The 24874-nt window shown below is 39.0% G+C and overlaps 1 protein-coding gene across 2 annotated transcripts; it reads left to right on the top strand.

Moving 5' to 3' along the window:
* The first annotated feature begins 109 nt into the window (after nucleotides 1-109).
* On the top strand, nucleotides 110-13749 carry LOC117302408 (ATP-binding cassette sub-family F member 3-like). 2 transcript variants are annotated; one of them, XR_004520421.1, is made up of 20 exons: nucleotides 110-188; nucleotides 1377-1518; nucleotides 1935-2014; nucleotides 2790-2848; nucleotides 3029-3126; nucleotides 3811-3933; nucleotides 4147-4251; nucleotides 4758-4919; nucleotides 5018-5107; nucleotides 5628-5687; nucleotides 5990-6125; nucleotides 7003-7203; nucleotides 8435-8511; nucleotides 9455-9499; nucleotides 9693-9825; nucleotides 10160-10340; nucleotides 10693-10825; nucleotides 11234-11321; nucleotides 11624-12220; nucleotides 12284-13749. XR_004520421.1 is itself a non-coding variant. In XM_033786344.1 (19 exons), exons 1-19 carry the CDS (start codon nucleotides 116-118, stop codon nucleotides 11774-11776), a joined length of 2139 nt encoding a protein of 712 aa, XP_033642235.1. In that variant the 5' UTR covers nucleotides 110-115; the 3' UTR covers nucleotides 11777-13749. The 2 variants fall into 2 exon arrangements, 1 of the variants encoding a protein (XP_033642235.1); XM_033786344.1 differs by having other exon boundaries at nucleotides 11624-13749.
* Nucleotides 13750-24874: the final 11125 nt, after the last annotated feature.

The raw sequence follows: 24874 nt of genomic DNA, 5'->3' as shown, positions 1-24874 counted from the left end.
AACTCGTTCTCAGGTGAGTAGTTGTATATCCCGTTGCGATCAAGGCTTCCGGTTGCACTCAGCTATTATTTGAAAACGAGGTTAAATTCTTGCTCTGATATTGTGCAATTTCAACATGGCGGCGTGCGGTGTTATTTTGACGTCGACACTACCTGCGATTGATGGGGATTTGTTGAATTATGTGACTGGTAAGGTTTACCAAAACGATGAAATATTATAAATGACATGAGTGTGTAAATATTCCGTACTTTTTTCCCGCCATCAAATCCTGAGAATGTAAGTTAACTTCATTTTTAGCTGGCAGTGACAGGACAGAAATATTTTTTTTTTTAATGTGCAGGGCGCAAAACTTCATTATTGAAGTTTTCTCCGATGTCATAAGCGCGCAAAATTGATTTTTGTTCGCATCTGCAAGTTTGAAGATGGCCGCGCAATCTTGAATTGCAGATTGCGCGTGCAAGCTTCGAGCTTGCGCGGGCGGCTAGTTTGCGCTCCTCAACTCAACATCATCATCATGCCACCAATTAATATTATAACTTTAGTACTTCCTCTCCATGGATTCCATGGAGAGGTGGATGCTCTATCAATTAATAATGGCTGCTCAATCACATGGCTGCTTTTTAGGCCTGTCAAACTGAACTTCTACAAGAGCTATAATATGATATTTCTTTTTCCAATATTAATCATTTTAATGAATGAAAAAGTGTTGGCTGGATTGAGTTGAGGATACCGAAACTTTTTTGTTTCCCTTTTTGTAACTACAAAATCATGAAAGTTATTACATTAAATAAATAAAACACTCTCACCATGCAAAAACATTTACTTAAAAAATGAAATTTCCTACTCAAGCACTCTTGCCTTGGTTGTTCTGTCGTCTACGACTACACTCACTCAAGGCATATGAAATACAAATGGTCATCACGACATCGGACCAACGATCCAGTGAAAAGGGGTGTTTTTGTATGCTCTGTCTTTAAAAGAATGCACACTATGAATGAACAGCGCCTGTGCATCGCGGTTAAGCGCAAGGGTGCACAGGTGGTGTTCACGCATAGCATCTACTACAATATTAAAGACAACTTGGTGTGCACGAACACCCCTTTTCACAGAATGGTTGATCCCAAACCATTTTTGTTTCATGCGTTGCGAGCGCTTACACAATATCAACCTCTGCCATCTATTCTCAGGTACCCAATTATACCCCTGGGTGAAGGGAAGCAATTAAAGTAAAGTATCTTGCTCAAAGGATACAAGTGTCGTGGCAGGGACTCGAACCCACACTGATGACTCAACCACCAGAACTTGAATTTGGTGCTCTGAACCACTCGGCCATGACGACACCTAACACCCTGTTCTGTTTCTTTTGATACATGTAGGTGTTCTAGAGGATGCCGATGAGTTTAATAATGCCAACGATGTCTACGAAGCAGTGGGCGGAGTCCTACACGAAGTTGCCCAAGACAAGGAGACAGATGAAATCTTGAAGCTTTGTGAAAAACTTCTTAAAGCCGTGAAAGTGTAAGTTTGCCACCCTGCAATAGTACTGGTGTGCACGAGATAGAAACCCACGCAAGTTTTTGAATGTGTTCGAGTAAAAGCCTGGCGGTTCATAGTGTACTTGAATCCGAATACAAAGCAAGTTTTGACGTCACTTGGCCTTTTTTTCGGACCAAATGTTTCACATGAGGAGGGCTGCATCCTACTCTGGACGAACACGATGAAGATGATGATGATGATGATGATGAAAATTGATTTTTGTACCTGTTTGTGCCGCTAATATACATCATATTAACGCAGTGCTTTTCAAGCAAGATACAAAGCAAGTTGACACACAGCGTGTTTTACTGACGCAACAAAATAAAGGTGGTCAGAGAAGATGTTTCCTAAATTTGCAGGTAAGCCATAATCTCTTTTCCTTTTTTTTCTTCTTCCAGCGGAACTGATCAGGGGTCCAATGCGTCTACCAGCATGATCCTCCTTGATGCTCCAGTGCACATCGGTGCGAGACTTGAAGGTTGGTGGAACTCACCAAGGGCGTGCAGTAACAGGGTCTGCAGCCAATTTCACAAAACGCTAGGAATAATCCTATCTCGAGTTAGGACGAGTAACTTGTCCTAACTATGGGTTCAATGTACCTTACTGTATAAAAATACAGAACTTAACAAATTGATTAAGTCCTATTGATTAATCCTGAGTTACGTAGAGTTTGGTGAAATCAAGGGCTGGGTACTTTTTGTTGGACGCAAAACACAATGTCCACAGATTTACATTAAACTTACACAGTGTGAAGATAATGATGGTAGAAAGATGCCCTTAAAGTATTACTTGCTGAGGTGCTGTAGTTCTTGAGAAAAAGCGTAAAACAAGTCGCAAAACACAACGTTCACATATTTACATGTACATTAAACTTACACGGTTTGAAGATAATGATGGTAGAAAGATTCCCTTAAAGTATTACTGAGGTGCTGTAGTTTTTGAGAAAAAGAGTAAACGAGTCGCGAAAATTCTTTTCGCCTCAGTGAGGCAGAATTTTTTTGTAGCATTTACAACTTTTTTTGTGACATTGTTTTAGTCATTTCTCACAAAACTACAGCACCTCAGCAACTAATATTTTAAGGGAAGCATTCTATGGTCAATATCTTCAAACTGTGTGTAAATCTGTGGACAATGTGTTTTGTCTTACAAAAAGTACCCGAATCCTTTTTAAAAAAATATTAATTTTTAATGATCAAATGTTTACAAAACCAAGATTTTTTTTTTAATTTTGCAGAATTTTTCTTTCTTTTTAGCTGAAGAACATGGAGAAGGTGACGCTTCAATATGGATGGTGAAAAAGGACAACTCAATGGTGAGTGTGTTCGATGGGTGTCACAATGTAGATTAAATTGTGCCTTTATTTGGTTACTTACCTGTAGATAAAATGAATCAATCCTTATTTTAACTTACCACCATGCACAACCCATGCAGTGGAACTGTTTTCTTTTCTTTGTAAACGTGATTTCATTTGTGTGTGATTTTTTCTCTTCAGCTGGTTAACAAAAAGAAACTGGAAAAAGCAGAAGCGAAGATAAAAGCGAAGCAGGAACGACGAGCACAAAAAGAAGTAACGACAACAAAACAAACAGGGTAGGGAGATTTCTTCCTATTTTTAACTTGCACCAAGGGCTTTTACTAAACCTTAGCTCAGTGGTTTTTGTCCCTTCCCGTCACCTGGACCCCAGTGGTTTTAATAATATCGAAGTCTTATATGGCGCACGTATCTACCAAACAAGGTACTCAAGGCGCTGGGTATATACAAACTTTCAGAAAGATAGGTTATTGCAGTCATGGATTCTGAGACCCATTTATTTAGCACCTTATAAGGGTTTACAAGGTGCTACGGCGCATACAGCACCCACAGCCAGGAACACCGGGACGAACCCCTGCCTTTTACCTCTGTGTCCGAGCCGGGTCGGAGCCCTACATTTGGATGGGGTTATTCAGCCCCTAACTGGCTGTGTGGGTTTTCCCTGGGGTGGGGGGGGGGGGGGTTTCCCTCCCACTCAAAAACTGCAATGTCTTCATCGTCTTCTCTACAAAAAGTTGGCGTGATGTTTCAATGGGAGACTTTGAGGCGCTAGGCGGCAGCAGACTTACCAGGTAAATTTCCATTAATTACGTAGTTCTGAGCCTGCGCACATTACCGAGAACAATGGATTTTACCTGGTAAGTCTGCTGCCACCAAGCGTCCCAAAAGTCCCCCATTAGGATGCTTAGCCGACTAAATAATTCTGATTCAGGTCTAAATTTTGATTATTTTTATGTCTACAGGTCTACCATTACAGCATCAGCTAGCCAGGCTGTCAACAGAAAGGAACAAAAAATGGACGAATCTGGAAACAGTCGGGCAACGGACATCAGAATCGAGAACTTTGATGTGGCATTTGGTGACAAGTAAGTGACATTTCTTGGTAATTGTATGGTATTCTGGCTGGTAACATATTTCTGCTAAGCGAAGGTTTGTTGTGCTTACGGGCTTTATGAAATTGGGCCTAGGTGATAACAAATATCGAGTGTCGCCGAGTGAGGGATGTGAGGGTCATATAAGAAGCCACTTTTATTATTTTTTGGTATAATTAATCTGTAATATTTTCTCCTCTTCGTCAGAGTGTTGTTAAAAGAAGCCAATTTGACCTTGACCTTTGGAAGAAGGTATGGTTTTTGCGGAAGGAACGGCGCAGGAAAGAGCACATTACTAAAAATGATCTCAAGGTATTTATTGTTTAAAATGATCCCAAGTTTGTTTCTTTATTACCCTATAACTGGTTGATTTATGTTTTACAGTGAAGCATGCGTTATATAAATGTTTGTTATAGTTATTCAATCTTAACTACAATTATTGTTGGAGTGCTTGGGGAAAATTTTGCAGGTCGGAAAATCAACTGAAGATGTCAGTTTGCGAGGTTGTCCCTGAATGGTTTTGCGAAGGTGGCTTAAAGAACCCCGGACAAGGCTAGCCCAACATCCAATCTGGCCTAAACCAACCAAAATCAAACGAAAAAATGGGGTTGGATTTTGATGCACTCGGGATGGATAAGACTAAAGGAAAAGGAAATCTTTTTGTGTCAAGAGTGTTTTATCTCCTGAAAATAGCACTCACGTATAATTTTCATGAATTTGATTATTGCTAGGGTGATAAACAACGTTTTTTCCACTGAAACAACAGGATAAAGGATTGTGTTCTGGTTTTTAATTTCGGTTATTTGATTTGTCGACAGTGGCGAGCTTCGCATCCAGTCTCATATCAGTATTCTTCACGTTGAACAAGAAGTTATTGGAGACGAGACGATAGCATTGGACAGTGTGCTAGAGAGCGACGTGCTGAGAGAAAAACTTCTGAAGGAGGAGCGACAACTCATCGAGAAGCTCAACGCCACAAGGTGAGACTATAGACCTTTATCACGGTGTGGCCGTCTTGATTTTACTCCATCTTGGTTGTCTAATGTGATGAATGTTTTTCTCTGCTTGTCTCGTTTAGTCCGGGTGGTGCAGATCCCACTGTCAGCAGCAGACTGTCGCAGGTGTACGCAAGTCTTGAAGAGATAGAGGCTGATAAAGCTCCGGCAAAGTAAGTAACCGTTATACATGCAAATCAATGTAACCGGGGTGAGGCTGGAAGGAACTTTAGTCTGGTCCCTTTGTATGAAACAGCCCTGGTACAGAGTGAGATTAAGATGCCGGGAAAGATGTAAGTCCATGTGCCAAACTTGAACGTAGTGCCCTCTCTTGACTTAAACAAGGTCAGGTCATATTATCATAAAAGAAGTTCATCAGGATTGTAATATATCAAATGAATTTTCTATGAAACACAGCCAATACTTGCAAAAAATTTGTAGCAGGAAACAGCGCCACCAATCAATTGGTGGTGCCTCGTTCTTAGAATGACTGGTGATAATTTTATGCAAGTACATTTTTGTTTTGTTCATTTAATTATTTGGGGGGCTAATCATCCTTACTCACAGCTAAGAGCTGAATTGCGAAGGACGAGGCTACAACGTGTTCGAGAAACACTCTTGGATCTTGGAAAAACAGACAGATCTTCTGTCCTCAGTTGGAAATTATGCAAGTTTACTTATTTTCATCAACAGGGCAGGGATGATTCTAGCCGGATTGGGATTCTCACAAGATATGCAGAAAATGAAAACACGGTAAGCTGCTCGTTCAAAATGTCTTTGTTTTATTTTTCTCTGTATAACCTTTTCCTTACCACAGGAGCCTTTGGCGACTGCACTCATACCCCCTCTTCCTTACCATTGGTGACATAAGTTGATTGCACTCATACCCCCTCTTCCTTACCATTGGTGACATAAGTTGACTGCACTCATACCCTCTCTTCTGTACCATAGGTGACTTTAGTCGACTGCACTCGCAACGTTCTTCGTTACCATTGGCAACTTATTTTTTTGATTTGTGAAGTTTCTATCTCTATCCCATTTCGTTTTCGTCACAGGGAGTTCTCCGGAGGTTGGAGGATGCGCTTGGCACTAGCGAGGGCGCTCTTCTCTAAGCCAGACCTACTGTTACTTGACGAGCCTACAAACATGTTAGATATAAAAGCCATCCTGTGGCTTGAGAGTTACCTACAGGTTCGTTGAATGTAGTGAAACGCGAAGAAAAAAACCCAGACAGTTATTAAAAATGACTAGTAAGGATGAGAAACACAAGTGAAATACTTGCCTCTGAAATGAAGTCGTAATCTGAAAAGCTGCATCTGAAAACCTCAAAAAACACTGCAATTGATTTGATTGTTACAGGACTGCATTGTTTTGTTTCTTAAAGGAACGTTACAGAATTGGTAAGAAACAAAAATCGCGAAGATCACAGATTTACATAAAACTTACACGGTCTCATAATGATGGTAGTAGAAAACATCCCTTGAAATATTTCTGTCTGAAATGTCATATTTGATGAGAAATAAATAATCTAATTTGGCGTTTGAAGTTTATCGCTCAGTGAGCAATTTATTCATTTTCGTTTTGGCATGGATGCAATGCAAAATTTGTAATTGTTTTTTTCGCTATTCTCTCGTGACCCAGATGGCTGATCGATCTCAAACCTCTATAGGTTTGTCAGTTGATGTGTATGGTGGATTACATCAAGTGTTTACACTGCCATCAACCTTTTTGCTAGCAAAACCAATTCTGTAATGTTCCTTTAACTTTTTTAAAACTATATTCTAGGCTGACCTGTGGAATACGCACACCTTTTTCGTATTTGGAATAAACTACCGACTACTACACTCAAAAAACATTTGTGGAGTCAACGACAAATTTGCATGCCGTGTTAGTTCACAACGTGTAAGGAAAACCATGCAATTTTGAGGCATGTTTGTTTGGATCGTTACAGTCAACTTTTAAAACACTTTTCTAACCATATGCACAGTTTCAAGCGCTTTTCACAGACCAATTCACCTGATCCAATGCAACGTGTCCCTTAAAGATTTTTTAATTGTCACCCTCACAGAATTGGCCGAGCACTCTTCTAGTCGTCTCCCACGACAAAAACTTCCTGGATGTCGTCTCCACCGATATTCTTTACCTCCACTCAAAAACATTGGATGCGTTCAAAGGCGATTACGAGACGTTCTTCAAGACGAAAACCGAACGTCTGTCCAACCAGCAGAAGGAGTTTGAAGCACAGAAACAGTTCAGGGAGCACGTTCAGGTAGAGTGACCGGGTCCGTTTCTTACTGTCGGACTATTCTTATAATTCGAGTGGTGTGTCGGTCAATGATGTTACGACTGAGTTGCCCCCAGATCTCCCTGTCCCTCATGCATGTAGACATTTCTCCAACTGTTTCCTACTGTCGGACCATTCTTATAATTCGAGTGGTGTCCTCGGTCTATGATGTTATGGCCGAATTGCCCCCAGATCTCCCTGTCCCTCATGCATGTAGATATTTCTCCAACCGTTTCTTACTGTCTGACTATTCTTATAATTCGAGTGGTGTCCTCGGTCAATGATGTTACGACTGAGTTGCCCCCAGATCTCCCTGTCCCTCATGCATGTAGACATTTCTCCAACTGTTTCCTACTGTCGGACCATTCTTATAATTCGAGTGGTGTCCTCGGTCTATGATGTTATGGCCGAATTGCCCCCAGATCTCCCTGTCCCTCATGCATGTAGATATTTCTCCAACCGTTTCTTACTGTCTGACTATTCTTATAATTCGAGTGGTGTCCTCGGTCAATGATGTTACGACTGAGTTGCCCCCAGATCTCCCTGTCCCTCATGCATGTAGACATTTCTCCAACTGTTTCCTACTGTCGGACCATTCTTATAATTCGAGTGGTGTCCTCGGTCTATGATGTTATGGCCGAATTGCCCCCAGATCTCCCTGTCCCTCATGCATGTAGATATTTCTCCAACCGTTTCTTACTGTCTGACTATTCTTATAATTCGAGTGGTGTCCTCGGTCAATGATGTTACGACTGAGTTGCCCCCAGATCTCCCTGTCCCTCATGCATGTAGACATTTCTCCAACTGTTTCCTACTGTCGGAACATTCTTATATTTTTGAGTGGTGTCCTCGGTCAATGATGCTACGTCTGAATTGTTCCCAGATTGTAGATATTTCTCCCAACTGTCACAAAGGTAGAAAATCGGAGGGGACTACTGCTTTAGCTTTTAGTGGACCGTTTATAACTTCACTATCGCGGAGTGAGTTCTTAATTGGTCTCAACGTTTTGACTAGCTTGCTCTAGTCATCGTCAGGAGACGATGGTATCTTCAGCATTCACATGTTAAAGTTCAGTTCTATGCATAGTTGTTCCAACATACAAGATCCTACAGTTGAATAATTTTTCCGAAAGTCCGGTGAAACTAAATTTCAATTATGGCAAAGTTGAACTCTCTCCACTTATGATTTTTTTTTTTTTCTCTTTTCTCATTTCTAGGGATTTATCAATAGGTTCAGATACAATGCCAATAGAGCAGCACTGGTACAGAGTAAGATTAAGATGCTGGATAAGCTGTAAGTATTAGTAATAATAATAGCAATAATTTTTGGGGGTTGAACAAGAATTGACTAGAGTGGGATTCGAACCAACGACCTCCGGATTAATGTGCCGGATCCCACTCTAGTCAATTCTTTGTTCAACCCAAAAAATCATTTACAAATTTACCCAGTCAGTTTCCCTTGTGGTTTATATTGATATCTGAAACAAAAAGTCGCATCCCCTTAAGGTGATCCCCTAGCTGCCGCTTCCCAGGTTGTATCGTAATTTGGGTGTGATCCCTGGCTACACGGCAGTTAACGGTTGTATGGCTTCTGACTGGCACCCCCGAACAAAGATATTGACAAAATAGGGACACCGCCAATATAGGCCTAGATAGCTCAGTTGGTAGAGCGCCGGCACGTTAATCCGGAGGTCGTTGGTTCGAATCCCACTCTAGTCAATTCTTTGTTCAACCCCAAAAATCATTAACAAATTTACCCAGTCAGTTTCCCTTGTGGTTTATATTAATGTTAATAATAATAACAGTAATAACTAGGCATGTAGTGTTTGTGAAAACAAACGCTAGGTGTTTGGCTGTCGTTTGGCCAGTGTTCGAATCGATGTAAAGAGTGTTGTTAATGGTTCTTTAAATTGCTAAAGAATTCAAAGTGATAATGTATTCTAGATGTGTATTATGGTAAAGCATCATTTCAACCTTAAAGTCATTAAATAGGGCCTTTTCAAAGTATTTTGAAAAACCGTCTATTTATATGGCATGTTTAAACAGGAATGAAATGTAAATTTATTTTGTAATAACGTCTTTCTTTCTCAATTTATTGATACTTGGTTATTTCTACACTTCTGAATTTTTTCATAATTATCGATTAAAAGATAAGGCCAAAAGCGCCCAATTCAAGGCAATGTGTCCCGTTAAGCAGGTGAACTTTGTAAACGTTTATGACTACCATTTATTTACAGGCCAGTTTTGAAACCAGTGGAGCGTGATCCAGATGTCATTCTAAAGTAAGTCAAGCTTTGTTACTTTTACTTGTCACGTATTTCCCTGGTCAATAGACCGTATTAAACATGACGTCATCATTCAAAAACGTGCCAAGTTATTTGTAAATCTGTGAACTTTTCTTTACTTTACTTTTATGTACTGAAAGTGTATAATGGCTTTAATATAGTTTTTTTCTTCAATTCATCCCCTTTATAGATTCCCCGCAGAGTTTGAAAAGTTATCTCCGCCAATCCTACAGCTGGATGAAGTCGAATTCTACTATACGAAGGAGAAACCAATATTCAAAAAGATTGATATTTCGGCGAATATGGAATCACGGACATGTATAGTGAGTGGTAGTCCTTAAACATTTTCCCAGAATGAATAGTACCGATTTTTTGTGCATACCAAAAAAAATGTATGTTCTATCAACAGCATAGATTTGGGGTTGTTTTAAAGATGATGCGTCGTCGTGATCAAAGCAGTTCAAATTTTGAGCTCTCACCCACTTATTGAATGTGAGCTCCATCCATTCATATCTATTGTCTATGGCGAGTGCATGCGCGTTTGCAGGAACTGTGTTGCACTTTTGGCTCTTGGTTAAAATTGATTGGCCCTAGGCTCCCCCACCCAAGTTTACTCTTGGACGGCAGCGATTGATTCATGCTTCTCTCGCATCACAGGTCGGTGAGAACGGCTCCGGTAAGACGACGTTACTCAAGATCCTGATCGGCGAGCACCATCCAGTGGCGGGTGTCCTCCACAAACACAGAAATCTACGAGTGGGGTACTTCAGTCAGCATCATGTCGACCAACTGGACATGGACCAGACACCAATCGAAGTTGTAGCATCACGTTTCCCAGGTGAGTCAGGCCCATAGAGTTTTATTTATAAGAACTAGAGGGCGCACTGGTGATGCTGCGTGCACAAACGCGACGGGACCGCAAGGAGACATGCTCTCCATTTTGTATAACCGTTGTACGTGGGTTAAACACGAAGTACATGTTGGTCTAATGTTTAATAACGTTTAGCGATGCTGTTTTGTCCGTAAATATTTTCTCTCCTGAAACAAATTTTTGTGTCTCAATTTTGTAATTTTGCGAAAAAAAAAAAAAATTACTTCTTTTTTAATTGTGTATTTATTTTCCTGTATATTATTTGATCCTTGGTCGACATGAGAAATTTGTTTTAAAAGAATTAACCATTAATTTGTAGGTCATACAGTGGAGAGATATAGACACCAACTGGGAAGCTTTGGAGTGACCGGAGAGCTGGCCACAAGATCTGTGGCCAGCTTATCAGGGGGACAGAAGAGTCGAGTCGCCTTCGCACTCATGTGTATGGGGAAGTAAGTAAACAACTAAACAAGCTTTACTTGAACAACAACAAACGTTGATTGAATTGAATTGAATTGAATTGAACAAAGACAAGGGACACCATTGTAAATTGCATTTAGTCATTTTTTTTTTTTTTTTCATTTTTTTTTTGTCAATGAGACATCGCCCAACACTTTTAAAAACATTACTTTAAAAAATACCATCTGTTTTGTCAATCTGCTAGCCACGTGTAAGGCAGCAATTTTAAAAAAGAAAAAAGAAAAGAAAAACCTTCCCTCTTTTTTTATTTTTTTTAAGGGAGGTCGCTAAATATGTTTTTTGAGGCCCCTACTCTCTTTGAATGAATAAAAGGTACAGAGAAGGAACAACTTCTAAAATCGGAATGGTCACACCCTTTTTTACTTTGTTCTCCTTGACAGTCCGAACTTTTTGATTCTTGACGAGCCGACCAATCATCTGGACATAGAAACCGTAGAGGCTTTGGGTAAAGCTATTAATGCATTCAAGGTAAGTTTAACAATAATAGAAACTATTCATTCTGGTTTTGTTTTCATTTATTTTAGTTTATTTATTTATTTTGATTCTTCGGACAATGCAGTTAAAACAAGCACAGGTCCAGGGAAGGGCAAAAGTAAAAAAAAAATAAAAAATAAAAAAACGTCATCAAAAAAGATCTAGCACCCAAATGTTGTAGCACTGTATATTCGGTACATTGTTGCGTTTTATTTTGGTGTAGTGTTTATCACCACAAACCTGATTTCAAAAATATGCTACATTTATTGTTACTAACTGATGTATTTGTTATCCAGGGAGGCGTAATGCTAGTATCTCACGACGAGAGTCTTATACGTATGACCTGCAAGGAATTATGGGTGTGTGCAAATGGTGAGGTGACGTCAATGGAGGGGGGACTGGACGAATACAAGCGAATCGTCGAGGCAGAGTTTGCTGCTCAGAAGTAACTTTGAAATCACTGGAAATTGACTCTTAACGACTGCTGGTGAAAGTAATTGACTCCTGCGGAGTATAATTTGTGAAACAAAAACGAAAAGACAATCTGAATTTTGTAAGGATCATGGAGGATCCTTTTTCTCTCTCTTATAAATTTCAACAACCCTCTCACCCTCAAGTTGGGAAGGTTGTGCATTCTGCTCCACCAGCCAGGCTGCTTGTGGATGAGACCAATGCGTACATCCTTACGGACTGTGAAGGGGATAACCCTGTTTCAGCCCCATGAGTTGTAGGTAGCAGCGGCCCCTGATGGTGGCAGTTGATTTGGGACATGCTTGCTTAAGTCGAGTGGTGTCCTCGAATCACGATGGTTCCCCCAAGCCTTCCTGTCCCCCATTGCCGACTTGAAATCTGCTGATTCAAGTCCCGTGTCCTTTTTGAGAATGTCAGTGTAGGTTATTGCTGGTCTACCAGGTTTCCTCCTCCCATGCTTAGGGGTCCACAGAATGTCAGTGTAGGTTATTGCTGGTCTACCAGGTTTCCTCCTCCCATGCTTAGGGGTCCACAGAACAATATTGGAGACTGGTTCGTCTTTGCTCCTGTAGCAGTGGCCAGCAAATCGCATCCTTCTCTGTCTGATTTTTGTTGATAGCTTGGGTAGGTTCCCATATAGGATATTGTTAGTCATATGTTGACTCCAGTGGATGTTGAGAGCTGTTCGTAATAGCCTTGTGTATCACCCATTTATCTGCTTTTCCAGTTTACCCCAAATCATTGAAGTGTAGCCCTTGCCTTGAAATGGCCCTCCATGGCGTTGTGATGCAATCAAGATAAATTAAAAGAAAATTTGTGGTAGATTGTGGAGCCCTCTGTGTCACTATCCAACATCACATAGACAAATCCAATGAAACACAAATGGTAGCGCCCTCTATAGAAAATTACCAACTGCGGTGTCTTTTTGTGCACATTCTATTAGGCATTGAAGACCCGCAGCAAATGGCCCGTGGTGTTCAACACTTGTGCGCCCGTTGCGCGTCGGATTGGTCTATACATGCTTCACTGACTGTTCATTGACTGCAATGCTGCATCACTTTTCAGTCAAGTTTCAAGTACGGCTGAGTTCGAGGGTGGCCGAGTATGGAGTATAGTACTCGAGTATCAAGTACTGGTCATGTTCCTCGTATCAACTAACAATAATGTATGCTTATAATCATTTTGCAAATAGGAACCAGACTATTTTGTTCTTCCAGCCTCGGTTTGGTAACATTGAAATCAATAGGAGAAACTCAAGATGGCTCTTTACAAAGAGTGGTCGTCATATCACTCTTTTAGAGGGGTTTCACTCCAGGACAGTGAAAAATCACTCAAAACACATGCAAACTTCAATCTAAAAGAGTGGAAGGACAACTCGAACAAGAGTTGTCCCATCGTATGGCTTATCAAAACGTGATTTTTCACTCTTTTGCATTAAGATAGACAGCAGCATTTGACAGTGTAAACGATTTTGAGAAAACATTTCACTTTAAAGTAATGCGTTTTTGTGCCCCCAAATTTGAATCTGAGAAGCGTTTGCGTATGCCTATTTGGAAATTATTTTTCCTGCATGGATAACTTCGCTGTGGATTTTCGGCAATATCTCAAAACCGCAGCCAACTTTTGAAATGAAATTTTCAGATGGTAGTTTTATGTTGTGTACGTCTCCATTCATATAGGATAAAAGCAGTAGAATGGTCACGAAAAACCAAAGGTATGCCTTAAGGTCCCTGCCATACTTTTTCTCTACCCATTTTAAAAAAAAGTAAAACAAAATATCTTTTTCCAGTATTTATTTATACAGCAGTTGCATATATAAATTTATCATTGTCACCAAATGACTAAAACCTCATTGACGGATGTGTAGGCATTCATTATAAAGGCAGTGGACACTATTGGTAACTACTAAAAAATAACTTAGAGCATATAACCTTACTTAGTAACGAGTAAAGGGAAGTTGTGTGCCTTCATCGGATGCTTGATTTCGGGACCTCGAAATCTAATTCTGAGGTCTCACAATAAAATTCCTAGAAAATAACTTCTTTCTCGAAAAACTATGTTACTTCAGAGGGAGCTGTTTGTCACAATGTTTTATACTGTCAACAGCTCTCCATTGCTCGTTCCCAAGTATGCTAACAATTATTTCGAGTAACTACCAATAGTGTCTTGTGCCTTTAAGAAAATAATGACCGTTAAAATTTAAATGTGAAGACAAGGTTCCACACTATGTTAAATAAACGATTCTAAAAGCCTATAAGCAACCAGAACTTTTGCAAAACTTGTTCTTGATGGTTCATTTAGTTTTGTGGAGCCTCCCTTTGGCACTGTACCTCCCTTATGCTTACTTTGGGCACTGTACCTCCACCCAACCCACCCCAACCACCCCCTCCACCCCCTCCACCCCACCCACCCCCTCCCTGTTACACTACCCCTGTACCGACTTTGGGCCACTGTTTCATGCAGTTACACAACGGGTGGGGGGGGGGGCAGGGGAAGGTATAATAATAGCCACCAGGCTTCTTGGCCCCTCTTGAGAATTGGGGGGGGGGGGGGCAGGGGAAGGTATAATAATAGCCACCAGGCTTCTTGGGCCCCTCTTGAGGATTGAGATAAAAACAAAAGTCCACAATGAATTTATTATAAGTCAATTACCCCCTCATTCCCACAGCCCCAAATGTATGTATTTGCCCCTCGACCCCCCCCCCCCCTTGCCAGCCCCCAATTTAAACGTGTGGTTGTGCCACTGATAGCACAATGGCAAAACAGCTCATCAGTTTCGTGACCTGTTGTATTTGTATGGGATCCAGGGTCTCGTGTAATCATGTTTTTAAATCTGAAAAAAAAAACAAAAAAACATGAAACTTAATTTCTGTTAATAACAAACCTTTGTATGTAAATTTGAAGTGGTTGAACTTGGTACTAGCGTCATGTGGACCGAGTATTCCAGGTGTACTTGGGCCAGTTAACATTTAATGTGTACACAATCTGTGTTAGGGTAAAACCAACATTAATTCCCAATGCAAATTTAACAAGGAGTCTCTACTAGCAACTTAAGAAAACAGGTCGAGAAGGTATCTTAAACACCAAGACTATCCAAACGGGAGAGTCCTCACTCCGTAGAAAGTCACCCAGACGTGTTTTGGGCAGTTATATCACTCGAAAATGGAGTGATATACCCAACAAAAATGGTTATTCGTATGATTATTTGGGTTTTTCTAACAGTGTTGATTGTTTGTTTGTTTGCAACAGCTAATCTCTCACGTATGGATATTGGTTTGACGTCTATACATATGCATGGCACAAATCAACAAACTATAATTGTGATTCGGTAATTCTAGATGACACTGTAGTAGTCATTGTGAAACCAGCAATTAGTCGGATTCGAACCCATACCCTTTTCCCCCAGAGTCATATATTTTTTTTATTCGGCAGCCATTTCAAAAGTGTATAGTTATTTTTGAGACACAAACAGGTCTATCATGACTGAATTAACTCAACAACATTCGAGCGGGGTGTGCGTGCGCAAGTCTTTGGGGTTTAGATACGCCCATTTATGTTAATTTGCCAACATTCGTCCCTGGTAAAAAGTTCATCTTTGGACGGACCGCACACACCTTGGCACAGAGTGAAGTTACGGAACGACAAGAAAAAAGCCCACGGTAACATATCCCAAAGGGAAGCTGAACAGTGACGACGTAACTGTAAAGAGGGTACATTTTCGATAATCAATTTATGTCAGAATTATTTCAAAGAACGATTTGAGAATGCAGAAGGGTAAATGAGTGATTATCTTCTAAGTTAGCTATAGTTTGCTTTACGATGTCGAGTTTGCTTTGATTGTCATTGACTCGCAGATACAGCAGTCTTGATTGGGAGAAGAACTTACTATGAATCCACCGACGCCATCACACAACAGGGGAGGAGAAGGTGGTTCTGGTTACTGGGGCAGACAGCTGAGATAAGCTTATGTAGAGCCCCCGACGTTCTTTAGGAATTTGTCCACATACATGTCCCTTGAAAGTGTTCACACTTGAAGCTTCAATTGCCTCTCTAGGGAGAATATTCCAGTAATTTACCACTCGCTGGCTAAACCAGAACTTCCTGAGGTTGAGGTTTGATCTTGATTTGAACAAGTCAGCGAGTCCAGTCTGAACCGTGTTCTTACCAGCTGCGCTGAAGGACAGTCGATTTCAACAAGGCAGATTTTAGTTCTTACAGGTAAGTAATTCATTCTCAAGACCAACCTTTTGAAAACACCCGAAAAAATTATGGTATATTCCACATTATTTTCATAATGATTGTGTGGTGTCGGTTTGTACGTTTAGGATAGACACGCAAATACGAATCTATTAAATCTGTATTATTTCAAAGTTGTTTATTGCGGAGTTACTTCTCCGCCCAGATTCTACAGTTTGGTCCTCCACCCACCGAACCCTAGCCTTGGACAAGGCTAACAAAACCCTAGTTTCCTTGCCAAGTATTAAGCAAGGTGTTGTTATACACACCAGCTTTATTACTGATTTTATTCAGTCGGTCTTTAGTTGATGAGTTGGAAACAACGTATCACACATTCAATGTGAATAGTTTACATTACGCAGTGAGGACGATATCTTTATCGTAAGTGAAAGCGGTGTGGGTTTTAAATTCTAAAAGTTCGAAGTTTGTGAATTAGACTACACTACACTATAGGTATGTATTATTATACATGTTTTATATTACACATTATTTTATATGGCAGTTTCCCACACTCCATTAAATGCATTTGTCTTTACTTTATGTGAATTCACTGCCTGTTTTATCTCTTTCTATCAATCCAAACAAATACAGACGTAGTTCCTATTAGCGTAAGCCAATGGACAAAATACCTTTAAATGGTAAATTAAGAAAGGGTGACGTCAATATGACGTCATTGTAGTCAAATTGCAAGGTTCTAAACATTTTTTTGTGTTTTTTTCCTTCATGGTTTATTGAAATTTGAAGTCTGTTGTACATTTTTTTAAATTGCTTTCAACGATGTGGACCGTTTTAGCAAATGTAAGTTGTTTATAAAGGTTAAGTATGACGTCATTAAATACTCGAACGCCCTCTAGCGTCGCTAAAAAACCCCAGTTCAAACTGTATTTTTAAGTTGATGTCTGTTGCTAAAGTAAACAGACACCCATGCGTTACAAGTTTGGATTTCATGATGCCACTACGTGTCACATGACATCACGATCTATGAATTTCCAGTAAATCGCTATTAAAAGTATGGGTTTGCCTTTGGTGTTCCTGTAGTGTGCAGTGGGTGCTGATTGCGCCATACCTTGTATTAATTTGTGAACCCTTACTGGTCTCATGAATCAAATACTTCTTTTCAAAAAAGTTATAAAATGTTGTTATTTGTTAAAGCACCTTATTTGTTTATCTACGTGCACAATAAAGACAATTAATTAATTATTAATCCCACCACCCGGGCTTTTTAAGGGACATTCCTGTCGGCATTGTGCAATCACAGTTACTTCAAGTGTTTTAAGGTACTTATGTGCGTTTTTAGCCAGTTGATAATATAACCTTTGTGATGTAAATCTGAAGAAAAACATGATGAGCGTGGCGTACGTGCGTAAATCGTTTTGGTTTATAATACGCCCAGGGACTTTCTCGTCCCTGGTAAAAATAATCATCTTTGGACTGCCACACCTTGGCATAAATTTGCTTATTATTGTCATGTGCCCAAGGAAATGGACATGGACTTGTAATCCTGAACTAGTGGGCCTATGTGACTTTTTCAGGAGAGGATACACAAAACAAGTTTTACAACAATCTTCTGTGATTCTATTCAGTCGGTCTTGAGTTGGATACGACCGTATCACACTTTATCTTTGAGCAACGGTTTTATAAAGCTTTCGTTAGTGGATGCGGTGTAGGCTTTAAAATTCCTGCACCAAAGGTTGGGATGTACTAATTCTATGTTTTGCTTTTCGAAGAGTGAGAGGAGAGGGTTTGTATATATACACACTTTATTATACATTATTATACAACTACATTATTACATATATTTATAGAATAGACAGTTGCCCACACTCCATTTATGGCTAATGCATTTGTCTTCACTTAGAGACACTGGACACTATTGGTAATCGTCAAAGACTAGCCTTCACTGTTGGTGTATCTTAACATATGCATTAAATAACAAACCTGTGAAAATTTGAGCTCGATTGGTCGTCCAAGTTGCGAGATAACTATGAAAGAAAAAAACACCCTTTTCACACGAAGTAGTGTGCTTTCAGATGCTTGATTTCGATGCCTCTTTCTATCTCTTTCTATCAATCCAAACAAATACAGACGTAGTTCCTATTAGCGTAAGCCAATGGACAAAATACCTTTCAAATGTAAATTTAGAAAGGGTGACGTCAATATGACGTCATTGTAGTCAAATTGCAAGGTTCTAAACATTTTGTTGTGGTTTTTCCTTCGTGGTTTATTGAAATTTGAAGTCTGTTGTACATTTTTTTAAATTGCTTTCAACGATGTGGACCGTTTTAGCAAATGTAAGTTGTTTATAAAGGTTAAGTATGACGTCATTAAATACTCGAACGCCCTCTAGCGTCGCTAAAAAAAACCAGTTCAAACTGTATTTTTAAGTTGATGTCTGTTGCTAAAGTAAACAGACACCCATGCGTTATAAGTTTGGATTTCATGATGCCACTACGTGTCACATGACATCACGATCTATGAATTTCCAGTAAATCGCTATTAAAAGTATGTGTTTGCCTTTGGTGTTCCTGTAGTGTGCAATGGGTGCTGATTGCGCCATACCTTGTATTAATTTGTGAACCCTTACTGGTCTCATGAATCAAATACTTCTTTTCAAAAAAGTTATAAAATGTTGTTGTTTGTTAAAGCACCGTATTTGTTTATCTACGTGCACAATAAAGACAATTAATTAATTATTAATCCCACCACCCGGGCTTTTTAAGGGACATTCCCGTTGGCATTGTGAAATCACAGTTACTTCAAGTGTTTTTTTTAGGTACTTATGTGCGTTAGCCAGTTGATAATATAACCTTTGTGATGTAAATTTGAAGAAAAACATGAGCGTGGCGTACGTGCATAAATCGTTTTGGTTTATAATACGCCCAGGGACTTTCTCGTCCCTGGTAAAAAAAAAATCATCTTTGGACCGCCACACCTTGGCATAAAGCTGCTTATTGTTATGTGCCCAAGCAAATGGACATGGACTTGTAATCCTGAACTAGTAGTAGGTATCTTATTCAGGAGATGATAAGTTTTAAAACAATCTTTTATGATTCTATTCGGTTTTGAGTTGGAAACAATCGTGTCACACTTTGGATGATACTAATTCTATATTTTGCTTTTCGAAGAGTGAGGGAGAGGGTGTGTATATAATATACACACTTATTATTATACATGTGTATTATTATTATACAATTATTACATTACATATTTATAGAATAGACAATTACCCACACTCCATTTATGGCTAATGCATTGTCTTCACTTAAAGAGCCTGGACACTATTTGTAATTGTCAAAGACTAGCCTTCACAGTTGGTGTATCTCATCATATGCATGACAATTTGAGCTCGATTGGTCGTCGGAGTTGCGAGATAACTATAAAAGAAAAAAAACACCCTTGTCACCACATGCTTGTCACAAGTTGTATGCTTTCAGATGCTTGATTTCGAGACCTCAAATTCTGAATCTGAGGTCTCGAAAATTACTTCTCTCTCGAAAACTACGTCACTTCAAAGGGGGCCGTTTCTCACAATGTTTTATATCAACCTCTCCCCATTATACTCGTTACCAAGTAAAGTTTTATGCTAATAATTATTTTGAGTAATTACCAATAGTGTCCAGGATCTTCAACGTGAAATCACTGCCTGCTTTATCTCTTTCTATCATTCCAGACAAATAAAGCGGATGTGTTAAGTTTGCATCGGGGATAAAGAATATTCATTCTATTTTTTATCCATATACACCGATGTGTGGTTAGTACTGTATACTCTGTACTTTTCCGAGTCATGCGAATAACAACAAATCTCAGGCATTACTCGGGTTGGATTCGAACCCACGACCATTGCAATTCTAGAATAGTGTCTTACCAACTAAACTAAATTTTACATATTACTATAATGTTTGCGAGCCATGCCAAAATATAGGATTCGAACTGTCTCTATAGCTACCGGGCAATCTCGCTGAATGCGCCGCACCTTTTAAACCATAATTAGTCTCGTAAATAATACTAAAAAAATGTTAAACAATTGTATAAAATGTTGTTGTTTGTTCTAGCACCTTCAGACCGTTGATGCGCTATTCAGACTAGGTCAATTAGTGAACTATTAATCCCACCACATGGGCTTTTTAAGGGACTTTCCCATTGGCATTGTGCAATCTCACAGTGACTTCGAGTGTTTTTGAGGTAGTTATTTGCGTAAGACAATTGACAAAGCCTTTGTAACGTTATCCTGAGGTAAAAGGTAGCTACTCAGGGATCACACCACGCACCCTGGTTTTTAAGGGACTTTTCCCCTTTAATGATATAAATCTACAATGAGCGTGGTGTGCGTGCGCAAGTCTTTGGGGATTAGATACGCCCATTTATGTCAATTAGCCACCTTTTCGTCCCTTGTAAAAGGCTCATCTTTGGACTGCCACAACTTGGCATACACAGAGTTCTTAATATTATTATTTGTGCAAGCTAATGGACATAACCCTTGCAATATAAATCTGAACTAGAATGCAGCTTTTTTTCAGAAGGGGATTAACAAACAAAAAGTCTACAACAATATTTTAAAGCGTGGTGTGCGTGCGCAAGTCTTTTGGGTTTAGATACGCCCATTTATGCTAATAATCCCACATTCTTCCCTGGTAAAAAGTTCATCTTTGGACTGCCACACCTGGGCATAGAGTTCCTAATATTGTTATGTGCGCAAGCAAATAGACAATATTAACCGTTGTAATCCTGGGAGATGATAAGCAAAACAAGTCTACCAACAACAAGATTTTAAAGCATGGTGTGCGTGCGCAAGTCTTTTGTGTTTAGATATGCCCATTTATGCTAATAAGCCATCTTCGTCCCCGGTTTAAATAATAATTTTTAAACCAACCTTCTAGACATAAGAGTTCTGAATACTTTTATGTGCGAAAGAAAATGGATATACTCCTTGTAATGTTATCCTGAACTAGTTTATAGGTCTTTTTTCAGGAGAGGATCGATAAACAACACAAGTTTACAACAATCTTCTATAAACTTGTTTTGTTACTCATTTATGAGTTTGATGTAAGTGTGCAAGTCCTTTGGGTTTAGATGGGCCATGTATGTTAAAGGAACACGTTGCCTTGGATCGGTCGAGTTGGTCCATGACAAACGTTTGTTGTGAAAGCATTTGATTCGTTTGTTATGAAATCGATGTGATTAGAAAAATGTGTAAAAGTAGAATATAATGATACACACAATATGCCTCTAAGTGTATGGTTTTCCCTTTACTTGGTGAACTAACACTGTCGGCCATTTTATGGAGTCAAAAACTTGACTCCAAAAAGGGGGAAATAAAATAAAGTAAAATAAAATACACTTTAAAAAATAAATAAATGAATAAGTAGGAAATGTGAATTGCAATCTTGTCAGCATAAACCGTTTTAAGAAATTTAATTACAAAATTATATTGAATTTTACTAAAATTACTTAAATTTTCAGAATATTGAGTATTGATCTCTCTTCAGTGATTACTACCCAAAGCATCACCAACATGTCTCAGCCATCTCTAAAACAGTGGTATGAAGACCGGAAGAGGTTAAGGGTCGTCTATGACCATTCCAGGGCAAAACCGGTAGAGAGGAAGAACAAAATCAAGAAGAGTAGACAGGCAGCTTTCAAGTCTGCATTAGCAGAGAGGACAAAGACATCGGGACAGCATCAAGACACCAAGACGAACACGTCAGATTCATCATTGGGCAAAGAACAATGCGGAGCACAAGCAAAAAGGTACCGTAGCTTTGGTGCATTCACCCGAACAGAATATCGAGAGTAGAGGGAAGGCGTACTATATGAAGTTTCAAGGAGTTCCAAGCTTTTGCCGCCACAGCAAACCGAGGTTTAAAAGCAGTCACTCTGTGCATGGCGTAAGACTTTTCCAACCTTTGTAACCATCTAGGGAACTGAGACGATGCTTATTTTTTATGCAAGAACTCGAGTCAATGAGACAAAAACATCCGTTAGCAAATGTTAATGCTTTTCAGCTCATTGCTATACGAAAGATTTTTTTTCTAAACGTGTACTTATTTATGATGCAATCTTTGTTATCAGCAATAATTGAGGTACTGAGGTATTTTCATTAAAATATCAAAATTCTTATTCTTATCTCTACAGAGACGAAGCCTCATCCAATAGAAGCAAAGACACTACTCACATGATACAGATCTTTATCAAGACGCCCATCAACCCCAAAACCCTCTGTTTACGACTCGATCATAAAACAACCGTCTCCGACCTGAAACACATCATTCACAGGAAGTTGGCAATTCGTCCTGCATTGCAAAATCTGTACACAAACAACAAAAGGTTCAAGGTATTGGTCTACGTAATACTAATTTTGATTTATGAACCATTCACCTTTGAATTTATAAATTTGTCTAAATGAATCACAGTGGTGCGTTTTATCTCACTTGCAGGGAAGGGACAAGATGAGACCAAGAGTTGTTTTCACAAAGGTTACAAAATGGAATAACAAATACTGGATGGTTACAACGACGGCTCGTGTTATATCTTGAAATAAATTATGAAAAGAAAAAGTTGATCTGCGAAGATATAGAACAAGAATGAAACCCGCACTGAAAACAACGGAAGTAATCCAAGCAGAAACAAAAGAATTCAAGGACCATCGTTCATAGTACTTTTACAAAAGTTCCTTCCCCCCTTTATTTTCCCAGTTGTGTGACGCTTTGACTCTTCTTGATCTTGGCATTAAACCGGAGACAAACATTGATCTAACACTAGCAGAAGGTTTGCTTGGTGGCGCCCCAACACGTGAGTAGTGCATTTTCATGACGTGTCAGTCTTTGTCTTGTTTTTCTCCACACAGTCAATTGAAATTCGTCCTTTTTTAGATCTTTTAATTGATTGATCTACAATAAAATGAAACCAAGGAACATTTAATCTAACGAAATCTCAAATTCAGTGACATTGTTTTGTTCAAGCTTGATTATTGTCGTCACTTAGATTCTTTTCAAATGTAATTTACGTGACCATTTTAGTTCTTAGGGTTAATCTGTTACTGCCAATCTTCCACAGCTGCTATATAGTGTTTTTGTTCTTATAATGTCGCTCTATTTTAACATTCGTCCCATATTTGTTGTACATGTGTATTTGTTGTACATGTGTACTTGCTTGGTTTGTTTCTTAATAATTTTATGGGTGATATTTTGGTTTGTCTACCAGCGTTCAGCTTTGATCTATTGTCATTATCTTGCCATAATGTTTGTGCCAGCTCGGTGTTTAATGATTTTAATTTAATGTGGCGTTTTGTACTTTTATATATTATTATCTACATTTTTAAAATTCATGCTTTTATTTTCTGTATTTTTGTAACATGTATGTTTTTTGATGGAGGGGTATGGGAGGGCGCATCGCTTTGATGACAGCTTTTAAAACTTTTGCCTTACCCTGGACGGCCCCTGCCAACAAAGAATTATGTCCAAAGATTTAAAATAAATAAATAAATAAATAAATTTGATTTTCCATAATAATTTTTGTTGTCTTTTGTATGAAACAATGATGCAAAATGGCCAGGATCTTTGCATGGTTTTTATGGTGTTATGCTCAATATTCTTGGTTATTGTGTCATTTTGTAAGCTATAATTATTAGAAGTTCTTACACTTTGGATAATGGGGACAACTTCCGGTTGAAAATACGTTCAGCTGAAACTTCCTTGAACGACTATAGGCAGGTTCATTTTGTGCAAGGAAGATGGTGGGATTGAGCAGATGACATTCTATAGAGCCAACGTTCATAAGATTGGAAAACGAATTTTTACATTAGAGGTTTACCGATCCCTATTGACTAATTTGTGTAAAAAAATGACATTAATCTCATTAAGAAGGACTGAAGAGGAAGCTTCCAATATAAGATTGTTCATTAGTGTTTTATTCTCTAAAATGTTTTGGCCTTAAGCAGTAGACGAGACACTCCTACGGATTTTAGCGGCAAAGCTCTGCAAGGACTGGCAGCAACTCGCAGACAAGCTTAAGTTCAGACCAGCAGAGATTGGCAAGTTTGAACGTCTCGCTGAGAGCAACCCAGAAGAACAGGCTCATCAGATGTTAGTTTCTTGGTTGAGTGAGCAGCAAGCTGATGATGGAGAAGCGGTAGAATGGTTGAGAAGTGCATTGGCTCAAATAGGTCGTCGAGATTTGGCTGCAATGATCCCAGGTTAGAATTATGGTTGGATTTTTTTTGTTTTTAAATATGATATATTATAATCGTCTCTCTGTAGAGAAAAAGAAATCCGTTCATAATGTTATTTTTTATTCTTACCTGAATACAATATTATTGATGACAAAAGCAGTCAGCGCATCGTGAAAGTTGCGTTTGGTTTTTGTTTTTTTGTCAGGCTTTCTTTTATTACCAAATATGAACATTTTCACGATAACAAATGTCAATTGACAACATAATAATTTATGAGGGACAGACTGATGTGGGTAGGTAGGCCTATTGGTAAGGCGGTCTTGAAGTGGAGTATTTATTAGGCACGAACTGAGCGCTGCTCTAATTGACCCTGATCTGCATTGGTGTTGTATAAAGATATGAGAATAAGAGATTTAAATCTTGAACCCAATTTTTCATTTTATTGAATATTTATATCCCCAGTTAACTGGGGATATAAATATTCAATAAAACGACAAATCAAAACAACTGCAGTTGTTTTGATTTGTCGTATCACAATGAGCAGATAGTGACTGGCATAACATTCTTATCAAAACAAAGTCCATCATTAAGTTTCTTGTTTTTAAGTGAACACTACCATGGATTTAATAAATGCTACAGAGAGGACTGATTTTGCATAATATTTACAGGTAAT

This window comes from Asterias rubens, chromosome 18 (assembly GCF_902459465.1).
Source record: "Asterias rubens chromosome 18, eAstRub1.3, whole genome shotgun sequence".
Taxonomy (NCBI): Eukaryota; Metazoa; Echinodermata; class Asteroidea; order Forcipulatida; family Asteriidae; genus Asterias; species Asterias rubens.
Note: the sequence above shows the minus strand (reverse complement) of the source record. Positions and strands in the feature narration are given on the sequence as shown.

Bases quoted from the DNA above. Each gene is read 5' to 3' on its own strand.
- LOC117302408 (XM_033786344.1), top strand. From the start codon at position 116: ATGGCGGCGTGCGGTGTTATTTTGACGTCGACACTACCTGCGATTGAT. The intron at 3,127-3,810 runs GTAGGGAGATTT...TTATGTCTACAG, and splicing joins ACGACAACAAAACAAACAGG to GTCTACCATTACAGCATCAG. The intron at 7,204-8,434 runs GTAGAGTGACCG...TCTCATTTCTAG, and splicing joins AGTTCAGGGAGCACGTTCAG to GGATTTATCAATAGGTTCAG.